The 23,375-nt window shown below is 41.1% G+C and overlaps 2 protein-coding genes across 6 annotated transcripts; both read right to left on the reverse strand.

Annotated features, from left to right (window-relative positions):
- Nucleotides 1-840: 840 nt before the first annotated feature.
- Nucleotides 841-19,696, reverse strand: LOC144372086 (nephrocystin-1-like). 5 transcript variants are annotated; one of them, XM_078035505.1, is made up of 10 exons: nucleotides 19,669-19,696; nucleotides 14,499-14,559; nucleotides 13,109-13,233; nucleotides 11,765-11,954; nucleotides 10,206-10,307; nucleotides 6,992-7,083; nucleotides 6,647-6,689; nucleotides 5,693-5,777; nucleotides 3,619-3,713; nucleotides 841-1,863 (listed from the first exon to the last, which is right to left on the reverse strand). In XM_078035505.1, exons 3-10 carry the CDS (start codon nucleotides 13,165-13,167, stop codon nucleotides 1,717-1,719), a joined length of 813 nt encoding a protein of 270 aa, XP_077891631.1. In that variant the 5' UTR covers nucleotides 13,168-13,233; nucleotides 14,499-14,559; nucleotides 19,669-19,696; the 3' UTR covers nucleotides 841-1,716. The 5 variants fall into 5 exon arrangements, with proteins under 5 accessions (XP_077891631.1, XP_077891628.1, XP_077891626.1 ...); XM_078035502.1 differs by lacking the exons at nucleotides 10,206-10,307; nucleotides 19,669-19,696 and adding exons at nucleotides 12,033-12,058; nucleotides 15,943-16,588 and having other exon boundaries at nucleotides 6,992-7,117; XM_078035500.1 differs by lacking the exon at nucleotides 19,669-19,696 and adding an exon at nucleotides 15,943-16,106.
- LOC144372088 (mitoregulin-like) lies at nucleotides 19,697-23,147 on the reverse strand. The gene is made up of 2 exons (XM_078035511.1): nucleotides 22,897-23,147; nucleotides 19,697-19,769 (listed from the first exon to the last, which is right to left on the reverse strand). The coding sequence occupies exon 1, from the start codon at nucleotides 23,073-23,075 to the stop codon at nucleotides 22,905-22,907; it is 171 nt and encodes a 56-aa protein (XP_077891637.1). The 5' UTR covers nucleotides 23,076-23,147; the 3' UTR covers nucleotides 19,697-19,769; nucleotides 22,897-22,904.
- Nucleotides 23,148-23,375: the final 228 nt, after the last annotated feature.

A 23,375-nucleotide genomic window follows, 5' to 3' on the forward strand; every position in this document is an offset into this window, starting at 1 on the left:
AGTTTTTGCTCATTTAAAAAACTGAGTTATCTTTTTCTACATTTCACTGTCAATGATAGAAATTTAGGTTTTTCTTGTTCTTTATAAATTTGAGGAAGTTCCCACCTGTTCCTAGTTTGTAGGGGATTTCTTAAAACTCGCGAATGGGCACTGGAATTTGTCAATGTTTTTTCTTTGTTTATTGAGATGTTCACATGATTTTTTCTTGTCTACTAATACGATGAAATAACATTACAATTTCGCATGTCCAATGCTGGATGCACAGGTGTGTACATCTGAACATGGGGAGAAATTGCAGCTGGTCGTTACCTACTGTCCTTTCTATAAATTGCTAGATCCAACTTGAGAATGTTGTTTAGGATTTTAGTTTCTATATCCATGAAGGATACTGATCTTGTAATGTCATCGTTTGGTGTCATGTTTTTCCTAGATTTAGGAAATACGTTAGGGAATGTTTTTTCCTTTTCTATTCTTTGGAAGAGATTGCATAAAATGGGTATTATTTCTTCCTTAAATGTTTGCGGGAAGTCACTAGAGTGAAGCCATAAGGACTTGGACTTTTCATTGTAGGAAGTTTTTTAATTGAAGTTGTAATTTCTTTAAAAGAGAAATTCAAATTTTCTATTTCTTCTTATGTCAGTTTCAGTAAATTATGTTTTTTTTATAAAATTATCTATTTCATCAATGTTGTCAGATTTACTGGCATACAATTCCTTATAATATTCCTTATTGTCCTCAGTGTCTGTAGGATCAATAATGATATTTCTATTTCAATAGGAGATATTGATAATTTGTTTTCTTTTTCTTTCTTTTTTTTTTTTTGTACCAGGGATTGAACTCAACCACTGAGCTACATCCCCAGCCCTATTTTTTTTTTTTTTTTAATTTAGAGACAGGGTCTCACTGTGTTGTTTAGCACCTCACTGTTGCTGAGGCTGGCTTTGAACTTGCGATTCTCCTATCTCAGCCTCCAGAGCTGCTGGGATTACAGGTGTGCATGTGCCACCTCGCCCAGCTTTCTTTCACTCTTTTTAAGTATCTTGGTCAGTCTTTCTGGGCATCTTTCAATTTTATTAATCTCTTCAAAGAATAAACCTTCCTCTCCATTGATTTTCTCTTCTGTCCACCTGTTTTCTATTTCATTAATTTCTACTCTTTGTTATTTTCTCTTTTCTACATTCTTAGGTTTAACTCACTCTTCAATTTCTAGTCTCTTAAGTTCCCAGCTTAGATCACTGATTTTAAACCTTCCCTCTTTCTAGTATATGCAATTAAAGCTACGGATTTCTACCTAAGCACCACTTAAGCTACATCTCATGAAAGATACATTATTTTTTTAGAAGTCATTCAGACTATCATTTAGTATTAGGTAAAAAATAGTCTTTTAGGAATCAGGGAAGAGCTGAGCAGAAAAGGATTCCAGAGATGGCGATGCTCCATATCTTGCCTGGGGAGCTGGATATACATTGCATTTTCAAAAATGCAATGCTCTATACTTAGACCTGAACTGTACACAACACTAGAAGACAGGTACCAGTCCCTCTCATAAGTGAAGAAATCTAAGGCCCAGATGGGTTAACTGTGTGTGTACCAACATCACACACTGAAGAGCCAGGGTTAACCCACTGCGGTACCACACACTCACACACACAGTGCACTCCACATTTAATGTGTGGTACCACACAAGGGCTTCTCCATCATCCTGTGTGAGATGGTTCAACTCAGTGAGCTTACCTTACTGCCATCAAACAGACAGAGGCGAACATGTCTGCTGAGCACCTGGATGCTTGTTCCTGGGAGAGGAATCATCTTACAGCTCCACAGGGTGAGGATCAAGGAAACACGACTTGGCCTTGACTTAATCTGAAAGAAAAACATAAAAACCTATTAATAGTGGTACAAATCCATTTCCAAAGCATCATTTGTAAAATACAGCTTAAGAAGATATACATAGAATACAAAAAGGAAAACTTTTACATGGATATACATACACAGAGTTTCAATAGTCTGTTCAAAAATCAAACCCAGTTATTTCAGGTAAATATATTTGAAATATTTACATTTTTTTCTTAACTACTTAAAAACTTCAATGAAATACTACTAGTACTAGCAGGTAAAATATATGACCTGACCCTCGAATCACTGTATTCTAGTCTCCAGGTCCATTCCCATACGATGTGTGGAATTGAAGACAGTTACCCTAGCATGACAACCAAGATACCTGGCATTAATGTCACCCAGCTACCTCCTCTTTGGCTCTTAGATGCTTTGACATAGAATGTCATGTTTGGTCTGACTGTTCAAATCTATTTCACAGATAAAGGTCAGATTGTGAATACATAAACTGGCATTCTGTATTTTTATTTTTAAAGAACAGCTTCAATCAGCTAAACTTTACATTCTGCTTTATGATCACAAGCCTTTTCATTTAAATAATTTATATTGTTGCAAAAGATAAGATAATATCAATAATCTGTCACCTTTTTATTTAAGTAATGAGAGCTGGGTTTTCAGTTCCCGGGTACAAGTTCACGGCATTAACTGTGATCTGCTCAAGCACTGGTGCACCAAGCAGCCCCTCTGCCCACTCGCAATACAGCACCTCCTACTAAGGCGCCAGTTGATTCTCAGGGTGAGAGGATTAGGGGCACCAAGTTCTGCACCCCCCTTCCTACCACCCCGGCCACCACTGAGAGGTAAATTCAAGGTAAATGGGAAGAGAGTGACATACTCTAATGCAGTTGATATCTGTTACAGGCAGATATAAAGTAGAATTAAAGATCAAGAGCATATTCTACTTCAAATACTGGCATAGCAGGAATCTTTTTTTCTTGGTGGTACCCAAAAAGTGTGATCATGAGGTTCTGCCGGCTTTTTCATTCCCACTCAACTAAGATCATGTCACTTCCACTCTTCCTGACGGAGCTGGCAGCTTCCCACTGCAAGAGATCTGAGATGAGCAGCTTGCAGAGAGCAAAGTCTGCTTAGTTCTTGGTCTCAGAGGTCTCAGTCCATGGTCGCTTGGCTCCACTGTTTTGGGGCCAGTGGCAAGGCAGGGAATCAGAGCGGGGAGCACATGGTGGCGTGATGTGTCACCTCGCAGCAGCCAGGAAGCAGATGGGAGAGAGGCAGGGGCTGGGGTCCCACAATCCCTTCATGGGTGTGGCTCATCCATGTAACTTCCCCTCACTAGGCCCCAGCTCCAGGTCCTACCGCCTCCCAATAGCCCCCAGGCTGGCAGCAAGCCTTGACCCATGGGCCGTGGGGCACCTATCCAAAGCAAAGTGCTGGCCAACACTGACTGCGTTCTCATACTCTGCCAGGCACTGCCAAAGCCTTCATAAATTCTCACAACCGCTCAATGTTAGGAGGACTGTCATCCCTGTTCCCAGATGAAGACACTGAGGTAAAGCATGATGAACAGAGAGACTCAGTATTACATCCTTTGTGGCCATGGGAGAAGGGCACAACCGCTAAGAGAAACCAGAGTCAGGGGACCAAGTCTAGGTGCTGCCTTGGCTATGTGAACACCACTGCTTTAAAGCCACATGTCACTCATGTGCTGGCCCCAGGACAACGGCAGCCAGGCTGCAGCTTCTCTGCTGTCGCTGTACTCACAGTGCCTGTCTTCGCGTCCCACATCAGATCTCTGAAGGCTAGCTGTGATGCCGTGAGCTCAGGTTGCAGAAAGTAACTTGCTCGAAACTGATTCCCTGAAAAAACAGCTTTCCTTTATTTTCTTATGAAAAGAAGAATGAAATTCAAAACCAAAAGTCTAAGACATTATGCTACAAATTTAGGAAACAGATATTTCCAAAATGCCAAGGGGCTTACTAGCAACTTGCTTTCCAAGACAGATGAACCAAGATAGAATCATGCTCAAAATTTTAAGATAAAAACTGATAAAAGACTACTTTAAGATAGTTTTAAGGAAGATCTTAAAGAGTTTAGACCAACAACATGCTTCACAGTGAAGATGATTTATTCAAATATTTCTATAAAATGCAGAAATCTGTAACATTTTTTATGTATTTTAGAAAAAATACATAACCATTAGTTTTGCTTCTTTTTTAAATTTTTTTAGTTGTTGATGTAACTTTATTTTTATTTATTTATATGTGGGGCTGAGGATCGAACCTGGTACCTCACACATGCTAGGCAAGTGCTCTGCCATTTAAGCCCAAGCCCCAGTCCCAGCCCTGCTTCTTTCTTCACATATATGTTTTTAGTTGTAGAGGCACAAAATACCTTCATTTTATTTATTTACTCTTCTGTGGTGCTGAGGATGGACCCAGTGCCTCACATGTGCTAGGCAAGCGCTCTACATTGAGCCTGGCCCCAGAACCTAGTTTTACTTCTTACCACAAAAGTGCAGGAATCCATCCACAAAATGCACGAGGACCTTTTCAACACTTAAGCCAGCTAGGGGGTAGGTCTCGTATTTGGGAACTTATAGTGGCACTTCTGCTATCAAGACCACCCAATGCAAGTGAACTCCCCCTCCACTCTGCCAAAAGGTCCTGTGCAGCACCGGAGATGGGTATGATCTGTCAGGAATGAAGCAGCCTACCTGTCCCCACCTCTATCCTGCTTAAGTGAAGAATTTTCTACCAAAAGTCTTTGATGTGTTCCAATATAAATATAGCAAGCGCAGGCTCCATTCTTTGTTAGGAGCTAGACCCATCTAGTCAGCTTTGCCCTTTGATGCCCCTCCTCTGAAACTGCTTCCCTGTGTTCTGAGGTCATCTCATGGTACTTTTTTTAACTATTACTTCCCAGCCAGCCCATCCCTCCGGAGGGAAGCCATTCCCTTGCCCACGCAGGATATGGGAGATACATAAGCATTTTTATACTTCTCTTCCATAGTTTTTCATGAAGAACATTTACTATAAAATCACTTTTTTGTTTAAGAAATCATTTGAGTCCCTGCCCTGTTCCATGGGCTGTGCTAGGAGCTGGAAATGGAGCCGAGAATCCTTGTTGTCCACAGCTGAGTGAGGGAAACAGAGAAGTAGGCACATGAGACTAGTGCATGTGCTCACAGGGTGGGAGGGAAGCCACGCTGCCAGAGCGGGCATCGCTGCCAAGGTAGAAGGGACCCTGAGATTACAGGATGGGAAGGGGCAGGAAGAACCTTCCCAGCAGAAGGAACCTTGAAGCAGCCCTTCCACCCACAGTTAATGGCTCAGGCACACAGGAGCCAGCCTGCCCCTCATGACTCCCCTCCAAAATGAGCTTCTAGACAAAAGTTGCCAAGTAGCGGGAAATCCAGGGTGAACAGGAATCAGAAAGCCCACGGAACGCTCCAGGAGAGCCCTTGCTGTGAAGAGGAGCAGAGGAAGGGAGGCTTCCTCTCTGGGACGGGATGGGCTGGTGGCACGATGCTGGGACGGGATGGGACGGTGGCACTGTGGTGCGCTGCTCACAGTGGTGGCAGGGGAAGGCAGGAAAGGCAGGCTAGAGAGCAGGAAAGGGCTGGCAATTAAAGAGAATAGGGAAGGGCTGGAGCCCACAACACAGGTAAACAGATGGTCCTCTCATAGAACTGGAGTCCTTGCTTATGGTCACAAGAGGGACAAGGAAAGGACGTGCTCCAAAGAGAAGTGAGACTCGGCATCTTCCTCAACTTGTTTTAGCTACCAGAGAAAAATTAGCCTCCAAGCATGGCTGCAGAGGCCGAGCGCCACCGTACCTTCCTCCAGCAGCTGGGAGAGTGTGGAAGGCCTGAAGCCTGCGGGGATAGCCCCCATGCTGGTTAACACATCCACGGTGTTCATCTGCCAAGGAGAGGACAAACAAAAGTGGTCTGCTCGTTTCCATCCATGATTCCTCACCTCCCCACTGTGTCCCTTCGGCACCACAGCAAGCCCAACCCAACGGGAAAATACCACGTGCACATGTCGGGAAAGTGCTGCAACGTGACCCAATTCCTGAGAGGACGTGGCCATCACTGGATCTGCACTCTCACAAGGACTTGGGGCCCACATAATGCTGGGCGCAGAGCTTTGTGTTTCTAGATCACTGCTTCAAGTACATTCTGACTGTAATGCTCCTGCTCCACCCCCACCCCAACTGCACTGCCTTTCAGCAGATGATACCACTAGAATCTCCTTGGGAGTTAGAAGAGCAGTAGAAGGTCAGGAAGATGCTAACTGAACCATTCATGGTGATTACTCACGGGGTGGAGAATTTTCATTTTGTCGTGTCATTTTTTTTAAATGACAGGATTACAGATAGTGTCTTACCTTTCTGAGTTTTTCAGACTTTTCAAATCATAACTAAAATCTAATGCCAGCCTTTGCCAAAATGATAAATAATCTGGATAGGATCAATGAGAAAGATTCCGAGCTCTGAAATCACACCATGAATGAGATGATCTACTCTTTTTGTACAGAAGCCCTAATGAGAAATGCTGGTTGCAGCTCAGGCTTGCTAAGGCAGAAAGAGAAGCCTTCTGCCCTGCACCTTCCACACCTGAGCCTGGGTAGATCTAGGCAGTCTAAAAGAGTCTCCATCCTGGTTTGAATCTGAACTCAACCAGAACTAAAGGTTATAGAACACTTAAGACATCCCAAATATCTTAATTGCCAAAAATATTATAAGACATCAAATATAAAGTATTATTAATAAGACAGCAGATACCAACCTCTGAGATAGCTTTTTGAACAGCACTGTGGCGAGTATCAGTTCTGGGGAAATGAAAGAGCAGGTAAGTGCAGGCACAGCCTCTGCCCCTCACCACACAAATCAGAGAACAAGTACAAACACTCAGTAGATTCTGAAGACCAAACAATCTCTAGACGAGGCCAAGCTAGAACTAAATGCACTAAAAATAATTGCAAAACTAAAGTAGCCATGACCTTTAGGTCAACAATAATATGAAAAGCTCTCTAGGTATAAGTTGACTCCATTTCAAGAAAATCTTGCATTATTTTAATAGTAAAAATAAATAAAAAGTCGGCAGAAGCTCTCGCTCTCCCGCGCTCTGTACCTCTGATTAGCTTCGGATTCACCCTCCGTCCCCCCCGTGTCCTCCTCACTGCCCTCTTCACTTGTCGCCTGCTCCTCTTCTTTGTCACAGGGCTGGAAAAGTGTTGAAACAGGAAGTGCTTTCCAACTAACACAAAAATCAACCAATAAAAATGCTACGACTTTCAGAAACTTTCAGGCACAGAGGGGAATTTATATGTGACAGGGAAAAAATTTCAACCCATGACTGATAACTTTACTATGTGAAACAATGACAAAGACTAAAGTAAACAGCAAATTCACCAAAATAAATCCCAGGTAGAATTTACTCAAATGAAAAAAATTAAAAGAATTACCTTTGATAGGAGAAAATAAAGGTGGGGTATAGCCCTTTGCAGTTACGATACCAAAATTTAAAAAATCATAATTGGAAATGCTAGCAGATTTCACTAATAAAAAATACACAAAGCTGAAAGTCAATAAAGAAACCATTAACACCAAGTTCTAAGGGTTAATTTCATAAAAAGCTCTTATAAATCAAGAAAAAAATTTTTTTAAAAAATTCATTTGAAAAATGGTCAAAGAAACTGAATTGGTTATCCACAAAGAAGAAATGCAAATGGTCGTAAATCATATGAAAGGATGCTCAGCCTCATTCGGAGTATCACAAGTACAAATAAAAACTATGAGGCTGTTTTGTTGACCACATTGGCAAAGGGCTGGTACTGGCCAGCCTCGGCAGATGCATGGGGAAATAAGGCCTCTTGACATAGGAGGCCATAATTTTGCCAAGACAAAATTGGCAAAATAAATCAAGATATAAAGGTGTAAACCCTTTGAAGCACTGACAAGCATGTAGGATTTCACCCAAGAGCAACAACCAAGAGTCTACAAAGAGGTACATTCAGACTGATCCAAACAGGCTGCAGGTGGCCACCCTCCACCTCTTCCTCTCTAGAAGAACCGCTGACTCATCGGGCCTGCTGAGACTCCATCTGGCCAGCCAGCCTCCCTTGCAGCTAGGTGTGGCCTTGGGACTAAATATGATGTTCGTTGAGACGTGGCTGAAGTTTTCTAACTTCCAGAAAACTTTTTACCTCTTTAGATAGCAGCTAATATTTCTTGATTCTTTCCTCTTTTTCCTTTTGCTGCTCAGAATCATTAAAGGATTTGGCCACTGACTTAACTAAAGAGGTAACCCAGGAAGAACTGCCTCACTTGGAGCTATGGAGTTCCAGGTGGGGCCTGAACCAGCACCAGAAAGCCATCTCCACACTCCTTCCATGTGTGGGAGAAGACGCAGCTACCTCAGGTGAGCTGCTTTGGGGAGATTTTTTGGTAATTCATAGAAGCTAATTTTAGGTTCTTTGTGGCATAATTGATGGTGATTATAGGTTGCAAACACCCTGAATAAATGTCACCATGAGCTGGAATGCTTGCTGCCTTCCAAAAGACGACCTAGACATGTCCTGCGTGGTGCATAGCCCTTCGCCACCCGTGGCTACTGAGCTCTTCACATTAGCACAGGTTGAGATGTGCTGTCCACGTAAACACACACTGGATTTTGAACCTAATATAAAACAAGTAACTCAATGTCCAAATATAGATCATGTTTTGAAATGATATTTTTGATATACTAGACAATATAAAATATTAAAAATAATTCCCCCTATTTGTTTACTTCTTAATGAGTGTAATGAAAATATATATTTGTGTCTTGTGCTGACAAAGAATTCCTAAAACTCTTGGAATCTCCTGAATTCTTATCCATAAGAAGTTTTCTTATTCCTAAGAAGTTCAACCATTCTAGTGTGCAGGCTAGTGAGGTGCCTCTAGAGAACCCCTAGACAGCTTCAGGAAGAGATTAGAGGTTGGAACCTTCAGCTCTTCCTTCCAAACTTTAGGGAGGATGAAGGAGCTAGAGATTAAATTCATCACCAATGGTCAGTGATTTAGTTAATGAGAATAAACAAACTTCCATAGAAACCCCCGGGAGGCTGGGGCTTGGGTATCTTCCAGGTGGGTGAATACACAAAGGCTTTGGGGAACAGCACGCTTAGGTCCTGCATGCCCCACCTCAACATCTTGCCCCGTGCGTCTTCTTCACTGGTGTTCCTGAGTTGCATCCTTTATAATAAACTGGTACATCCAAGTATAGTTGTCCAGCAGTATCCTCAGGGGATTGGTCCGAGGAATCCCCATGGATACTAAACCTAAGGATGCTCTAGTCACTTATATAAAATGATACAGTTTTTGCATATGACCTGTACACATCGTCCCACATACCTTAAATCATATACAAAATACCTATGATTTCTAACACAATGTAAATGCCAAATAAATTATTATTATATTGTATAGTTTAGAAAATAATGACAAGAAAAAGAATTGTACATGTTCAATATAGATGCAACTGTTTTAAGATATTTTTGCTCTGTATCCTCAGATACAGAGGACAGACTGGAAAGTGTTCTCCCAAGTTCTGTGAGTCACCCTAGGGAATCATCAGACCCCTGCAGAAGGAGAGGAGACTTCTGACTTTTTAGCCAATCAGTCAGAAGTACAAGTGGCTGCTGGGACTTGTGAATAGCATCTGAACAGAGGACAGTCTAGTGGGACTTTGCCCTTACTGTGTGACACTTGTGCTAAATCCAGGAGTTAAGGCCAGAATCCAACTGAGTTGCTGGACACTGGCTGGTGCTAAGAAGCTGATATGGAACATGACACCCGTGGTGTCAGAGAATAACCCCCCCCCCCGTCAGGAACTCAGTGTAGTCACTGGAAGACTTGGAATCCCGTGTGTGGGTTTTCTTATTTCCATCCGACAGAGCTCATCCAGACAGGTGTCTGCACCACGCAGCATGTGCTGTGACTCAGGACCAAGCAGGCATGGACAGTATGCTGATATCTTGGTAAGGGGCTCATGCATTTGTGGAAGTAAACACCAAGTGGACAGTGGCCATGTTTTATGATAATAAATGCCTCTTAGTTGTTATAAACACCACCAGCTCACAGAGCCACCTCCTGCTGAGAATGGTCCCGGGCTCACTTTCACCCGAGCTCTTCACAGGCCCCCAGGACCTCAATACACAATGTCCTCCCCACGCCCTGTCTCTTTGTAAAACCAAATTTAAATTTCAAGTCATTCTCTAGTCAACTGATCTAAGAATATAGCTTAATGTTTAACTGAAAATGAGATCTATCTGAAGGAGAAAGCATAAACAACAAAGACTCACCTCCAGGTAGGTTCTGGGAATCAGACCTTCGTTTCCTTTGCTGTCCTTAGCTATCCACCAACCATCAGGCTTCTTCTCAACTACAAGAAGAATTTCTCCTTTCTTAATGCAAAACAAAATACAAATTTAAAAATAAAGCTCACTAGTCATGAGTAGCATTTCATTACTAATGCTTTAAAATATACACTGAAAAAAGGAAATATTTGCTTAATTCAATATTTATCCTAACTTTTATCAAATGCTTCCCTACTGCCATACCCCAATACCTTTGTGACTATAAATGAATCATTCCTTTGGGTTACTCAACACACATTCAAATTCTACATGCAAATGGGGACCATTTCCACAAGCATTTATGAGGACCCGTACTTATTCTAGCAATTTGATTATTGCAGAAAATATTTTTGAATTTGTAAGTCTCTCTTTGGAAAATTTCTTCCAGGAGTATCATATAAATCCCTGAAGAAAAATGATTCTATTAAGTTAAGCCCTATTTTGAAACAAAAATAGTTTACCCAATGTTCCTACCTACCTAATCCATGTTTTCAACAATACTTGTCCATTGAAAACAATACTTGTTCATGTACGAAATATAATCCATCCTTGAAAAACTGTAATTCCCACTACTGAAGACATGTAAGAGCAAAGACTTTCTTAGGATATACATTATTATTTAGTATTGGTGGCATTTTTCCAGGAAAAGTTAAAAAAAAAAGAACCTATGAATTAAAATGTATTAGCTGAGTGCAGTAGCACATGCCTGTAATTTCAGTGACTTGGGAGTCTGAGGCAGGAGGACTGCAAGTTTGGGGCCAGCCTCAGCAACTTGGCGAGGTTCTAAGCAACTTAGCAAGGGGCCCTGTCTCAAAGTAAAAATAAAAAAGAGGTGGGGACATAGCTCAGTGGTAAAGCACTCCCAAGTTCAATCCCTGGTACCAAACCAAACAAAAAACAATAAGGATATTAGTTGTACAATATTCTTGCATAATTTACCATTAATGAGTATCACACTTTGAAGTTAAACAAAAGACCAAGATTTATATATTCAATAAAAATTTCTTTCAATCATTTCACTAGCAGAAAACTGTCTCAACTCCTTTACAAACCACACCTGCATGGCTGAGGCTGTAGCTCAGGGGTAGATCACCTACCCGGCTAGGCCAGGTCTGATCCCTGCTCTGCATAAATAAACAAGACCCCACAACTTCATTTTTCTATCCCACCTGCCACTTATCTATGCACAGGCCTAGAATGGATGTGCGCCCCTTCAAGTCTAAGCCAAGAGGAAGAAGTGTGATAGTGCTCCCTCCACCTCAGCTAGAACACTCCCTAACCCACCTGAATAACTTGGTACATATGACATTCAGAAACTAATTATAAAATTTTACCCCTTGTTAAGATTTATCAACACTAAAGCCACTTTAAAAAACCTTTAGAACAGGTAACTTTAATAATAGACTCTCACATAACTGCTGCTTGTAAATCATAATTCCTTATTTAAACAGACTGAGCCTTTAGAAACATTCTCCTTACATTAGGTCCCCGTCTTCTCTACTTACCTTAAATGTAAGGTCCCCAACTTGCTGAGCAGTAAAATCTCCAAGAGCAATGTATTTTCTACTTGTTTGTTTAGGAGATTCATTTTCTTGTTCCTCTTCCTCTTCCTCTTCTGATTCTTCTTCCTCTCCACCACTTTCTTCCATTTTGTCATCATCCTGATCTTCCTCTTTGTCAGTAAGCACATCAGTTCTACAAAAAGCATTTGTATGAGGAGATCTCTTGAAAAAACATGCGAATACAAACCCAGTTGGAGCAGAACCTCTGTACCTTGAAGAACTGTTCCATTTTTGGAGCTGGCCAAAAAAAAAAGCAATGAAAGGAAAGTACAACTAATGGTTCCCACAACCGTGCTGAGCACACGTGACCTGAAGGACTGAGGGTGGACAAGGAGCCGGTCGATATGAGCGAGGCCTGTGCTATAAGAGCACCCCACCCACGGCCTGGGTCCCCCATTCAGGACACGCTGCTTGAGCGTTCTCACACAGTGCTTGAAACACAAGTGGGGGTTTTGATTCTGGCTCTCTCTCTTCTGTGGGTGACCTTCTTGTAAGCTCTCCCTTTCTCATAAATAAAGTTGAGATAACAACAGAATCTGACTCCTAAGGTTGTCATGAGGATCAGGTGAGTGACAATCCGTAAAGTGTTTAGAACGATGTCTGCCTGCAGTGAGTTTTTATTTGCACAGATTTTATAGTTGTTTGTGGTGGAAAAGTTAAGTAAAATATCAGCTATTCTGACATTCTTAATGCTAGAATTCAGTGAAAATTCTAGAATCTTCGAGTCAATATTCTTAGCATTTTTCCCACAGTGTAAAAAGCTGGGGAACAGCATTTGAAGGGTCTAAATAATTGATATTTTGTTGCTCCCTACAAATTGGGTTTGTTTATACCTACAAGTCTTTTGTAATTTGTAAGAGAGATTATTAACATTCTCTGCAGCAGAAAAACAATTATGTGTTTACTTCAAATTTTTAAAAAACATTTATAAGAAAGGGGACCCTGTCAGTAGACACTTGAAGCCATTTTCCTTACCCATCATCACTGACACTCAGGGCGTCATCCTAGTTATTTAACACTTGTTTGCGTAGCTTCTCGCACCTCTGTTTTGCTTTCCCAACTACATCTTGAGTAAATTGAGGGCAAAGACTAGGACGTGCACATCTTTACATCTCTCTTGGGATTTGACGTGTCCTATCATGTACAATAACTGCTCATTATTCAGACCATTGTGGTCATTTCTTCATATCTATGCTGTTATAGCATATATTTATTTCAGAATCAAATGTAAAAATGATAGCAACATAATATCTGAAAGAAAGGAATGAAGGCAAGAAGATGGCATACTCAGTTCTATGTTCTCTGCTTGTGGTCACAGCAAGCGCCTGCAGCTGTTGAGTGAGCATGTCCAGAAAATTCTGCTCCTCCTCCTTTCTCTGATTATAGTTCCCGACAGGTGCAGACTCATCCGCCTAGGAGAGAATATTTCATTGAAAAATGAATTTTAGTCTTGCTTCATATTCTTTTTTTTTAAATTTATTTCTTTATTGGTTTTTCACAACATTACAAAGCTCTTGACATATCATATTTCATACATTAGATTGAAGACATCAAAAGGAAGAGAATTGTCCCATACCCAGCAATGAGCAAGGAACCACTTTGAAGCTTTTGCCCAAATATTCCAACCATGCCATTGTCTCTGAATAATAAAATAATAAAAGTTTTTGGTGTGTAAAAAAAAATAAATTTTAGTTTCCTAATTACATTCATTTTAAAAAAATAATAATAAAAACCACAGTAAGTGCTGTAGGACAAAATAAAGACTAGTGTGAGATCATACTTACCTTAGGGAAATACATCAGAGTTACAAGAAACTTAGTTAAGTAATTGAGTTGGAATGCAAGCCAAATGAAAACACAAAACCACATGGTTTTGTTTTCGTTTTGTTTCTTGCTGAGCACTGCAGACACTCTAGAGTCAAGTAGGGGACAGGGTCTGACAGGATATTGGCTCCAGAGTCAGAAAGGAGAGGGCTGGTCCCAGGTTCTGCCGCTTACTGACAGAGACATTGTTTCTTCACCTTTGAAGGCTGTTTTCCCATCTGTGAAATGGGTTAACTAGGTTTTCAAACTCGGGGCGAGCCTGCCTCCTGCGTTGAAAAGTTCTGTGTCACTGCAGAAATGCAGAAGAGACACTCAGATGCAGTAATAAGGATTCAGACACAGGCAGGGGACACTTTCAGGTGACTTCCACTTGCTCCATGAGCCTCTAGCCCTAGACACATAGATGAAACTCAGGCCCATACAAAAAAAAAAAAAAAGTCCTGAAGGGATGGCCAAGGGTAAAGCTGGCTCCTCCAATCTGGTAGTCATTGCTGTGAGAGCCACCACAGAGACCAGACTTCCTTCCACTCACCCAGGGCTAGACTGTACCCACAGTGGGATTAAAATCAAAAGGGCTCCAAACTGCCCCTCATCTAAGTTATACAATGCACACATTTGAAAGGCAGTGTCTGGGTTTCTGGGTCCTTAATGCTGAAGAGCTCAGCAGGGCTGGAGGTTCTCTTCTGCTCTGAAGCACACCTGGGAGACCATGCCCCCACTTAGCACCTCTGGGTTGGGCTTTATTTCTAATGCAAACCCAGGAACTTACCGACTCCAATTCATTCTTCTTAGTGAAAATATATATATATATATATATAAAGTTTTTTTTCTAATATGATTCACATAATACTTACTTTTCTTAGCTTTTGAAGAACATGTTTATTCTCATCTATTGCCTGTTTTAACTGGATACATCTAAATTTTAAAAAAGAAAGAAAATATAATGATTTTTCTGTTGTCACAATTAGAAAGCTATTTAAAAAAAGCATTCAATCACTAAGCAGGCAAGGCCATTGGCTACTGTTAAGAATAATGTTTAAAAATCCACATGCAAAAACCTTTGTACCCATTGCTTTAGATGATCCAAGGGGCGCTCCAAGGCCCTGGGCAGGAAAACCAGGCTCAGAAATGTCAGGGACCTGAGGCCTCAGTCTCCTGAGTCTAAAATGAGGAGGGGCTCTGGGTTCTAAGACACCTCCCCAGCTCTACAGTTGCCAAGGCCAAGGAACTGAACATGAGACACAACTGACCCCCACCACAGCTGTATAAGTCTCCCAACAAGCCCGACTCCAGGCAGAGAAAATAAGGTTCTAAAAAGAACCACAGTGGGTCCCTGGGAGGTCAGCAGGGAGGGCAGGTGGGCACCCGGACTCCGAGTGCCCACTCGGACTAGTGGCCGTGGCTGCCTCTTCCTGCCACTGCCACTGCCACTACACACCCCTTTTGAATGGGCTCTCGGGACAGGTGCAATGCTTTGGGATACAGAGACAGCTCATATATCTCAGTTTAAGTCTCAGACACCCAGAGAAGAGATACAAAAAATGACCAAAAATGGGGTACAACTGATGACAGGGGAGTTTTCCTTCTTTTTCTTGATATTAAGGATTGAATCCAGGAGCACTGAACCACAGAGCCACATCCCCAGCCCTTTTCTGCATTTTATTTAGAGACAGGGTGTCCCTGAGTTGCTTGGAGACTCACTAAGTTGCTCAGGCTGCCTCTGAACTCATGATCCTCCTGCCTCAGCCTCCTAAGCCACTGAGATCACAGGTGTGTGCTGTGGCACCCAGAGGAGTTTTCAAACATCAAATCTTTTTTTACTATTCGGAGCCCTGGCTTTTCTCTCACTCTCTGAAAAGTGACTTCTGTATTATTGGAGCTGTTTTTCTCTTACAGATGTGAGTGAAATGACATAAAGTAACATAAAAGGGAAAAGGGGTAGGAGTCAAAAGTCCTTTGTGAAATGGGCAGAAAAAGAGAAATGGCAACATGAAACTGGTTGACCCTGCCAGGTGACTGCCCCAAACCCTCCTCTGGCTTCCTCTATCCTGTGACCTGCCCTCTGTTGGCACCTCTGTTCTCAGCCTCCACTGCAGGTGGTGGGGGGACACCTGGGCTGGCCAACAGAACATAAAAGAGCATGCTCAGGATGCCCATTGCCCCCAGCCTCTACAGCAAGGCATTAAGAAACCCCCTCCCCTTCCTGCTCTTAAATACTGCCCCCTAAGGACTTTGCAATTCTGAGGACAGACATCATCAACAAGCTGAGGCTGGCAGAATAGACAGAATGTCACCAACCGCTGGTCTTGGGACATCAGGAGCCACTGACCCACCCGGGAGAATCCAGCAGCAGAGTTTTGTCAGATGAGACTTAGTAAAGCTGCTTATTTTGACAGATGTCCTGTTGAATGAAAGAACTCAGAAATCTCACTTGAGAGCCAGAGTGCAAAATGATTTTTTTATAATACACAATCCAAGAAAATAATTACAATTATCTCCTTCATATCTATAAAATTATCAAATCCTCAAACAGCCCAGATACTTAAGATTCCTGGTTCAGGATAAAAACTAAGCACACACCCATCTTCGCTGCCTCCTGAAACCGAACAAAAAATGACTAAAGTGTTTTCGAAGGTAATAACCCCAAACAGCAAAGAATGGGAAAGGATCATGGGCCAGCAAGAGAGGGCAACAAATTTCTGCTTCATGGAAAAAACAGAAGCATGTTCTTTTATCAAGTGACACTCTTATCAAGTGTCACACAGGCACAAGGGACACCCGGCAGAACACTCCAGGATCATGAAGGTCTGTCTAGGATGCACATGGGTGCACGTTTAGGGAAATCAATCTTAAAGCCATCAGGGGTCTTTGTATTACTCGGGGAAAGAGCAAAGATTCTCATTAAGTTTACATTTAGTTAAGGCTCTTTTGTAATAAAGGTAGTAACTTTTAAAGTTTATTTACAGAAATCCTCAGCCTGTTAGCTCTCTTCTCTTATCTCACCTTCTGTTTTCCCACTGAACCAGAAGATTCTTTTTAAAATAATAATAATAATAATAATAATAATAATAATAATAATAATAAATGATTTGGGGAGAATCATAATTACAAAAGAACTTTCCAGCACACCTATTCCTGCACTGAAGGCTCCTCAGACTAAAGGCTGGTTCCTGACCCCATGATGAGCCCTGTCCACCTGCAAAGAACTTGATTTGCATTCAGCATATGGTGCTAACAGGAAAGACACCAAGATATGCCACAGTGGAAGAACCCGAGAAAGGGCTCTAGAATAACCAACCCAGGCTCACATTCTCAAATAAAAATGAATAGTAAAGGGCCACCAGATTAAATAAAGAAAACCAGCAAATAAGGATAAAATGTAAAATTAATAAATAAATAAATAGGAATCCGAGCAACAAGGAAGCAAAGACAATTCAAAGAACAGAAGAAAACTTCAAAACAAACCTAAGCATGGAAGGAGAAAATCTGAAAGCAAGAATATGATAGTATAAAAAAAAAGACTGAAAACAAGAAAAAACACTAGTAAATGAACAACATGATCAGTAAAATAAAACATTCATAGAAGTTATAAAAATTTTTGTTAGTGTTTTATTTGAAATGTCTGATGGACTTAATTGTGGCTGCTACACAAAATACTGTCAGTATTTGTTACCCAATCCTCAATTACAATTCCATTTAGGAGGGGAAAAAAAAAAGTCAAGAGAAACTCCCAGGCATAAGAAAAAGACAAGCAACAAAAGTATTCATGAGAGGTTTAGAAACCTAGACAATCTATCCAAGATATTCAATACCCGACTCAAAGATGTTTCAGAAAAAATAAATAAATGGAAGAAAAGAAGTGATCTTTAGTAAAATAAAATTTCCCAGAGCTCATGAGAAATATATGAGTTTTCAAAGTGAAACTATCCACTCGGTGCTAAACAGATAAAAACAATGCCAAAATATATTCTGCTAAAATTTCAAAACACCAAGGCTGAAAAGTCAACAGGCTAATTATTAAGGAACGATAATTGGACTTACCAGCATCACTGCATGCAAAGAAAACTCAACAATGCCTTTAAAAGTTTTAGTAGCAATTATTTTAAATTCTATAACCAGCTAACTATTAATAAAACATAAGGGCAAAATGACATTTTCAGACTTGCTAACATCAGTGTGAATTTTTAAGGGACTGTGAAGAGATCATTTTATTCACAAGCTAACTATGGCTTAAAAATACGTATTATTGCCAGGCGGAGTGTCACACATCTACAATCCCAGCAACTCTAGAGGCTGAGGAGGAGGATTGAAAGTCTGAGGCCAGCCAGGGCAACTTAACAAGTCCTTGTCACAGAAGAAAAAAATAAAAAGGACGAGGGATGTAACCATGTGGCAAAGGGGCCTGGGTTCAATCTCTTCTCCCCATAAACACTTAATATTTTTTATTTTGAGAGAGAGAGAGAGAGAGAGAGAGAGAGAGAGAGAGAGAAAATGAATTTTTAATATTTATTTTTTAGTTTTTGGTGGACACAACATCTTTATTTTATTTTTATGTGGTGTTGAGGATCCAACCCAGCGCACCAGTCATGCCAGGCGAGCATGCTACCGCTTGAGCCACATCCCCAGCCCCAACGCTTAATATTTTTTAAAAGAAAATTCAAAACTTAGCTTTCCCCAGGGCTTCAAATATAGTCTGTATATATTATTTTGTTTTTAAATCTAGCAAAGCAAGCACAATTACCTTTATTATTTTCTTCACTATTATTAATTAACTTAATTTGAAATAATTCCTTAAACAATCAATCCTGCCAATAATGGTAAATTAAATTCCATTTGACATTTTAAAAATTATTTATATTTTACTTTGCCTTTAGGCACTTTGAATTGCTGGCTTAAGTAAAACTTTTCCAAATACTTCTAATAAATAATTTAAGTTAATAGAAAGAATCTCATGCTCTTTTCTTTTCTTCCCCATGGTCTTATTACTTAAGTATTTACTATTTATCTCCTGGTGCCCCTTCTCATGTTCTTCTGAATGCTATAGAGTCTTTAAATACCCCCAAATTTGCAGATTTACTTAATGATGTTCTGAACTTAATGCAAAAGTGTTAACAGTCTAGTTCAGTTTAGTTCGTTATGTCTATTTAATGTTAAAATTTCCCAGGGATTAAAACCAGAAACTACTTACTCATATAGAGAACACAGTATCTTTTCAAGAAAATTAAAGGTCATTATCCCAAGCAAAGACTAACTGCTTCTAGCAAGACTTCTGATCATTTCTGGGCTACATGAGCCAAGGGCCTAAGGTAATTCTGCATGAGCCACCACAGTGCATTCTGAGCAGATTTTAGTTGCTGCACAATACCAACAAGCCCACAACCACTAGGTGTAGCTAGTTCCTTCTAGACCTTCATGACATCACCCTGCAATCCTTCCATTTGGTTGTAATGGACTAAACCCTGCACCTCTGAGGTTCTCAAGTGCTCTCCCTTGCTTCAGGAATTCTGCATTTCTTAGCCACCTTAAAACATTTTCATAGGCTCCCAACTTTAGTGTCTTAAAGCCAAGTAATGCTAGATGCATTAACTAACTGCTGTGAACCTTGATTTTCTTATTTATGTTAATAAGTACCTTATGGTATTATTGAAAAAATTTAAGAAAAAGTTTGAGGAATACAGACTATAATGCCCGGCACATACAGGGTATAAAATAAATGAAGGGTACTTCTTTTTAATATGTACTATTCTTTATTTGATCTTATCATTTCAAATTAAGACCAGGTAGATTTAGATAATGATAGGAAATATTTAAAAGTACATTTTAGAAAATCTTATTCACTGTTACCTCAATATTATCTATCATTATTATTTTGTCTTTCGGGTGAAACATAGACAAATAAAAAGAAAAAGCAAGAAAGGAAGGGAAAGAGGGCAAGAAAGTCTCAAACAACTTCTGTGCCTTAAATCCAACTCATTGAGATATAAGCTTAGTCCCGAGAAAACCCAATAATTGAGCATACTTTACCTTTGGTAAATATCTCGACTTCTTTACCTTTGGTAAATATCTCGACTTTTATTAGGTTCTAGAGCTTCTTTCAATCAGCTCTCAGAAAGCAGACTATCAACCTACGGCAAACGGAGACAGTTTAAAACATCATATTAAGTTATGATTCTTACATTTCAGTTATGTCTATTTACTTTTCTCCCCTTATGAAATAAACACTTTTAGGCATACAATAAAGTCGAAAGAATTTTATAGCAAATACCTATATGCCACTACCTCGATTCTACTGTTCACATTTTACCCTACTTATTTAGTCTATCTATCCATCAACCCACTTTATTTTTATGCATTTTGAAGTCAACCGCAGTCACCAATACACTGCCCCCTAAATAATGTGCTATAGGTACCACTAAGAGAGCTGAATATTTGATGTAAAACATACAAAGACATGCACAAACCTAAAAGGTATATCTGCTGCATTTTGACAAACATGTGTGTTTATAACTGAAACCTCATAGAAAAACTCCAATGTCCTTTCTAGTAAATTCCATCCCATTCCTCCTGAGACAAACTTGTGTTGATTTTTGTCCACCCTAAATTTTGCCTGCTCTTGAACTTTTACATAAATGAACTTGTACAGTATGAACTCTTGTCTACATGAACCATGTAATGTTATGCTTCCACACTGTTGTATCATAAGTTTATTCCTTATTACCAAATAGTATTCATTGCATCGAATGTTACATGACTTTGTCCTGACTTCCTGTGTTACTAAAGACTACTTGCATCTTTGTCAATGTACCCCTCCAAAAAGGCACATCTTTCTTTGGTTTCTTTTCTGCAGATTATATGCAAAAGATAAAGTAGATAAAAAAGTAAATTCCACTAGCTTCTTCTCTGTCCTTATTATTTGGCATCCACCTGAGTTATTTACAAAATTCATACACTCAGTGACCCAAATAGAAAGGTGATTCCTTGTCCCATGGATACCATGCTGGAAATTTATTCCACTTTCTTTCTTTTTTTTTTTTTTTGAGTGAGAGAGAGAAAAAAATTTAATATTTATTTTTTACTTTTCGGTGGACACAACATCTTTATTTTATTTTTATGTGGTGCTGAGGATCGAACCCAGTGCCCCCAGCACATGCCAGGTGAGCACATTAGTGCTTGAGCCACATCCCCAGCCCCGTCCACTTTCTTTTCAGGTCTCTTTTATGGATACAAGAAAGAATGAGCTAATACTATTAAAACGTCCTTTCCAGATATTCAAGGTATCAAGTGGTTCCTGAATCAATTTGTCCCCAAGTTGAATAATTTTGTAATCATCTTTTATTTTTGCTTTACTAACTGCTTTTATAGTTTACTTTTGAAAAATTTCCTGGTTCTCTTAATGTCCTACTAAATTTAAAATTAAGTGCAGAACCACAGTAAGTTACCAGTAAGTAAGTCAATACTCCATCAAGTTTTATTTTTCATTTCTACCAGGAGACAATTTTGCTTTTGCTGTACCACTGTGATTCCAATACAAAGTCATTTAAATATTTATGTGCCAAATTCTTTGGTACATTTTAAAATTTATTTTTTTAAATTCTTTTTAGGTACCAGGGATTGAACTCAGGGGCACATGACCCCGGCCCTATTTTGTATTTTATTTAGAGACAGTCTCACTGAGTTGTATAGCACCTCATTTTTGCTGAGGCTGGCTTTGAAGTCACCATCCTCCTGCCTCAGCCTCCAGAGCTGCTGGGATTACAGGCCTGCATCACCATGCCTGGCTTATTTTTAACTGATATAAAATAATTTTATTTAGAGTAAAAATCTTGGCAATAGATCCTTTTTACAAAATAAAATTAGCAAACTGATAAAGAATCTAAAAAAAATGAACCTATTAATTGCTATTTACTTTTTTTTTCTCACAAGGTAATAGACCTGGGATGAAATGGCACACACCTATAATCCCAGCTACTATGGAGGCTAAGGCAGGAGGATCACAAGTTCAAGGCCAGCCTCAACAATTTAGCCAGACTCTGTGTCACAATAAAAAATGAAAAGGGCTAGGGATGTGGCTCACTGGTGGAGCACTTACATGCCTAGCATGCACAAGGCCCCAGACTTATCCCCAGTGCCACAAAAACAAATAAATAATAAAAGAGCTGGGATGTGGCTCAGTGATAGGGCACACCTGGGTTCAATCTCAGTACTGGAAAAAAAAAAAGGCATAGGCATTCGGTGTACTTAAAAATGAGAAAAAACACTACTCCCAGCATTCCACCACAGAATTACCATTTCAGCATGTTTTCTTTTATATCTTTTTCATGTACTATATATAGAAAAACGTCATTAAGATACCTTTTATTCCGTTTTGGTTTTGTTAACTTGCCATTTGATCACAAATATTTTCCCTAACACATTAACATTTAACAAAAGTTTAGTAATAGTATTATTATATTCCATCAAAAGTTATTCATTCCCCTATTCCTTCTCATTAAAGTGTATCATTTTTTCTATTAAGCAACAATGAGACCAGTACTTTTACTATCTATCAATCTCTGTCCCAATGTTTCATTATTACATAGGGCAGGTTTCTGGAATTCCACTACCCAGCCTGGGCGCATGCACATGGGCTACACCTCCATCACAGCGCTTTCCAGAAAGCTGAACCTGACACCCTGGAGCAGCGAGTCTAGGTGCCAGGCCAGCCACGCCTCCTCCAAGACTGAGAGTGGCCATTTTCACAGTCTTTGGGAGAGTTCATCTCCTTTGCCACTGGTTTATCTTTTAAGTTAACTTTCATGCTGACATCACTTGTGTGTCCTCTAGTTAACGTCCCTGCTCGCCCTCCAGGTCCTGCAGTCCTGACACAGTAGGACTCTTCCTGAGGCTTGGGCCCCAAGAGCGGTGGCTCCAGGGACAGGGACCCCGGAAAGCGCGGAGCGGACGTGGGTAGGGCAGCTCCAGCGCAGCCCTGGGCTGCAGACCCTGCGGCTGGGGGCCGTCAGGGCGGGGGACTCGGTCTGTCGTGGACGGTCGGGAGGTTCCGTGGCTGGCCCGACTGGGCGCAGCGCGGGCTGGAGCGGGGTTTCGCGCGGGGTTTAGCGAGGGCTGGAGCGGGGTTTGGCGCGGGGAGGTCGCGGGTGCGGAGCATTTGAGTCGGACGCCGGCTCCCAGGGAGTGGTGTCCCTGGGAGGAAAGCCCCGCGGCGCCCCGCGCCCCCTCGCCCACCCCGCGGTGCGCCCGGCCCCACCGTACCTGCTGCTTCAGGCCAGGTCCAGCTTCTTCTGCGTCGTCGTCAGCTTGTCCTGCAGCCTCTGCTTCCTCCAGTCCAGGTTGCGCCTCCTTAGCCGGTTCGCCTGCCAGCCGAGGAGCACTCCGGAGGCGAAAGCCACCAGCATCGACACCTGCAGCGTCCTTTCCAAAACGTCCGCCATCGCGGCCGCAGGCGTGCACCGCGGCCTAAGGCGCTGAGCGAGGGTCAAGCAAAGTCGCGTTCACAGCGGGCACCAGGCGAAGAGCCGGTGGAGCAGCAGCTTGGGCGGGGCGTCCTGCTGGGTGTGTCATCAACAGGTCGGCCTTCTCCAGAGACCTTTCCAGCTTGGAGAGCCCCTCTGCACCCCTCTGAGCCCTCCACAGTGTCCCATCTATCATTAATCAGATGTTTTTTTGCACTATTAGCTGACATTGGTGTCTTGCCAAGTGTAAGCTCAGCACCTCTTTATTTTTGCTCAGCA

The sequence above is a fragment of the Ictidomys tridecemlineatus genome, chromosome Y, assembly GCF_052094955.1.
Source record: "Ictidomys tridecemlineatus isolate mIctTri1 chromosome Y, mIctTri1.hap1, whole genome shotgun sequence".
NCBI lineage: Eukaryota > Metazoa > Chordata > Mammalia > Rodentia > Sciuridae > Ictidomys > Ictidomys tridecemlineatus.

Coding starts and splice junctions, on each gene's coding strand:
- LOC144372086 (XM_078035500.1), bottom strand. Junction 13,234..14,498: donor TTCTTCAAAAGCTAAGAAAA/GTAAGTATTATG, acceptor ATTCTCTCCTAG/GCGGATGAGTCTGCACCTGT. Junction 3,714..5,692: donor CTCCCAGCTGCTGGAGGAAG/GTACGGTGGCGC, acceptor CTGTTTTTTCAG/GGAATCAGTTTCGAGCAAGT.
- LOC144372088 (XM_078035511.1), bottom strand. CDS start 23,075: ATGGCGGACGTTTTGGAAAGGACGCTGCAGGTGTCGATGCTGGTGGCT.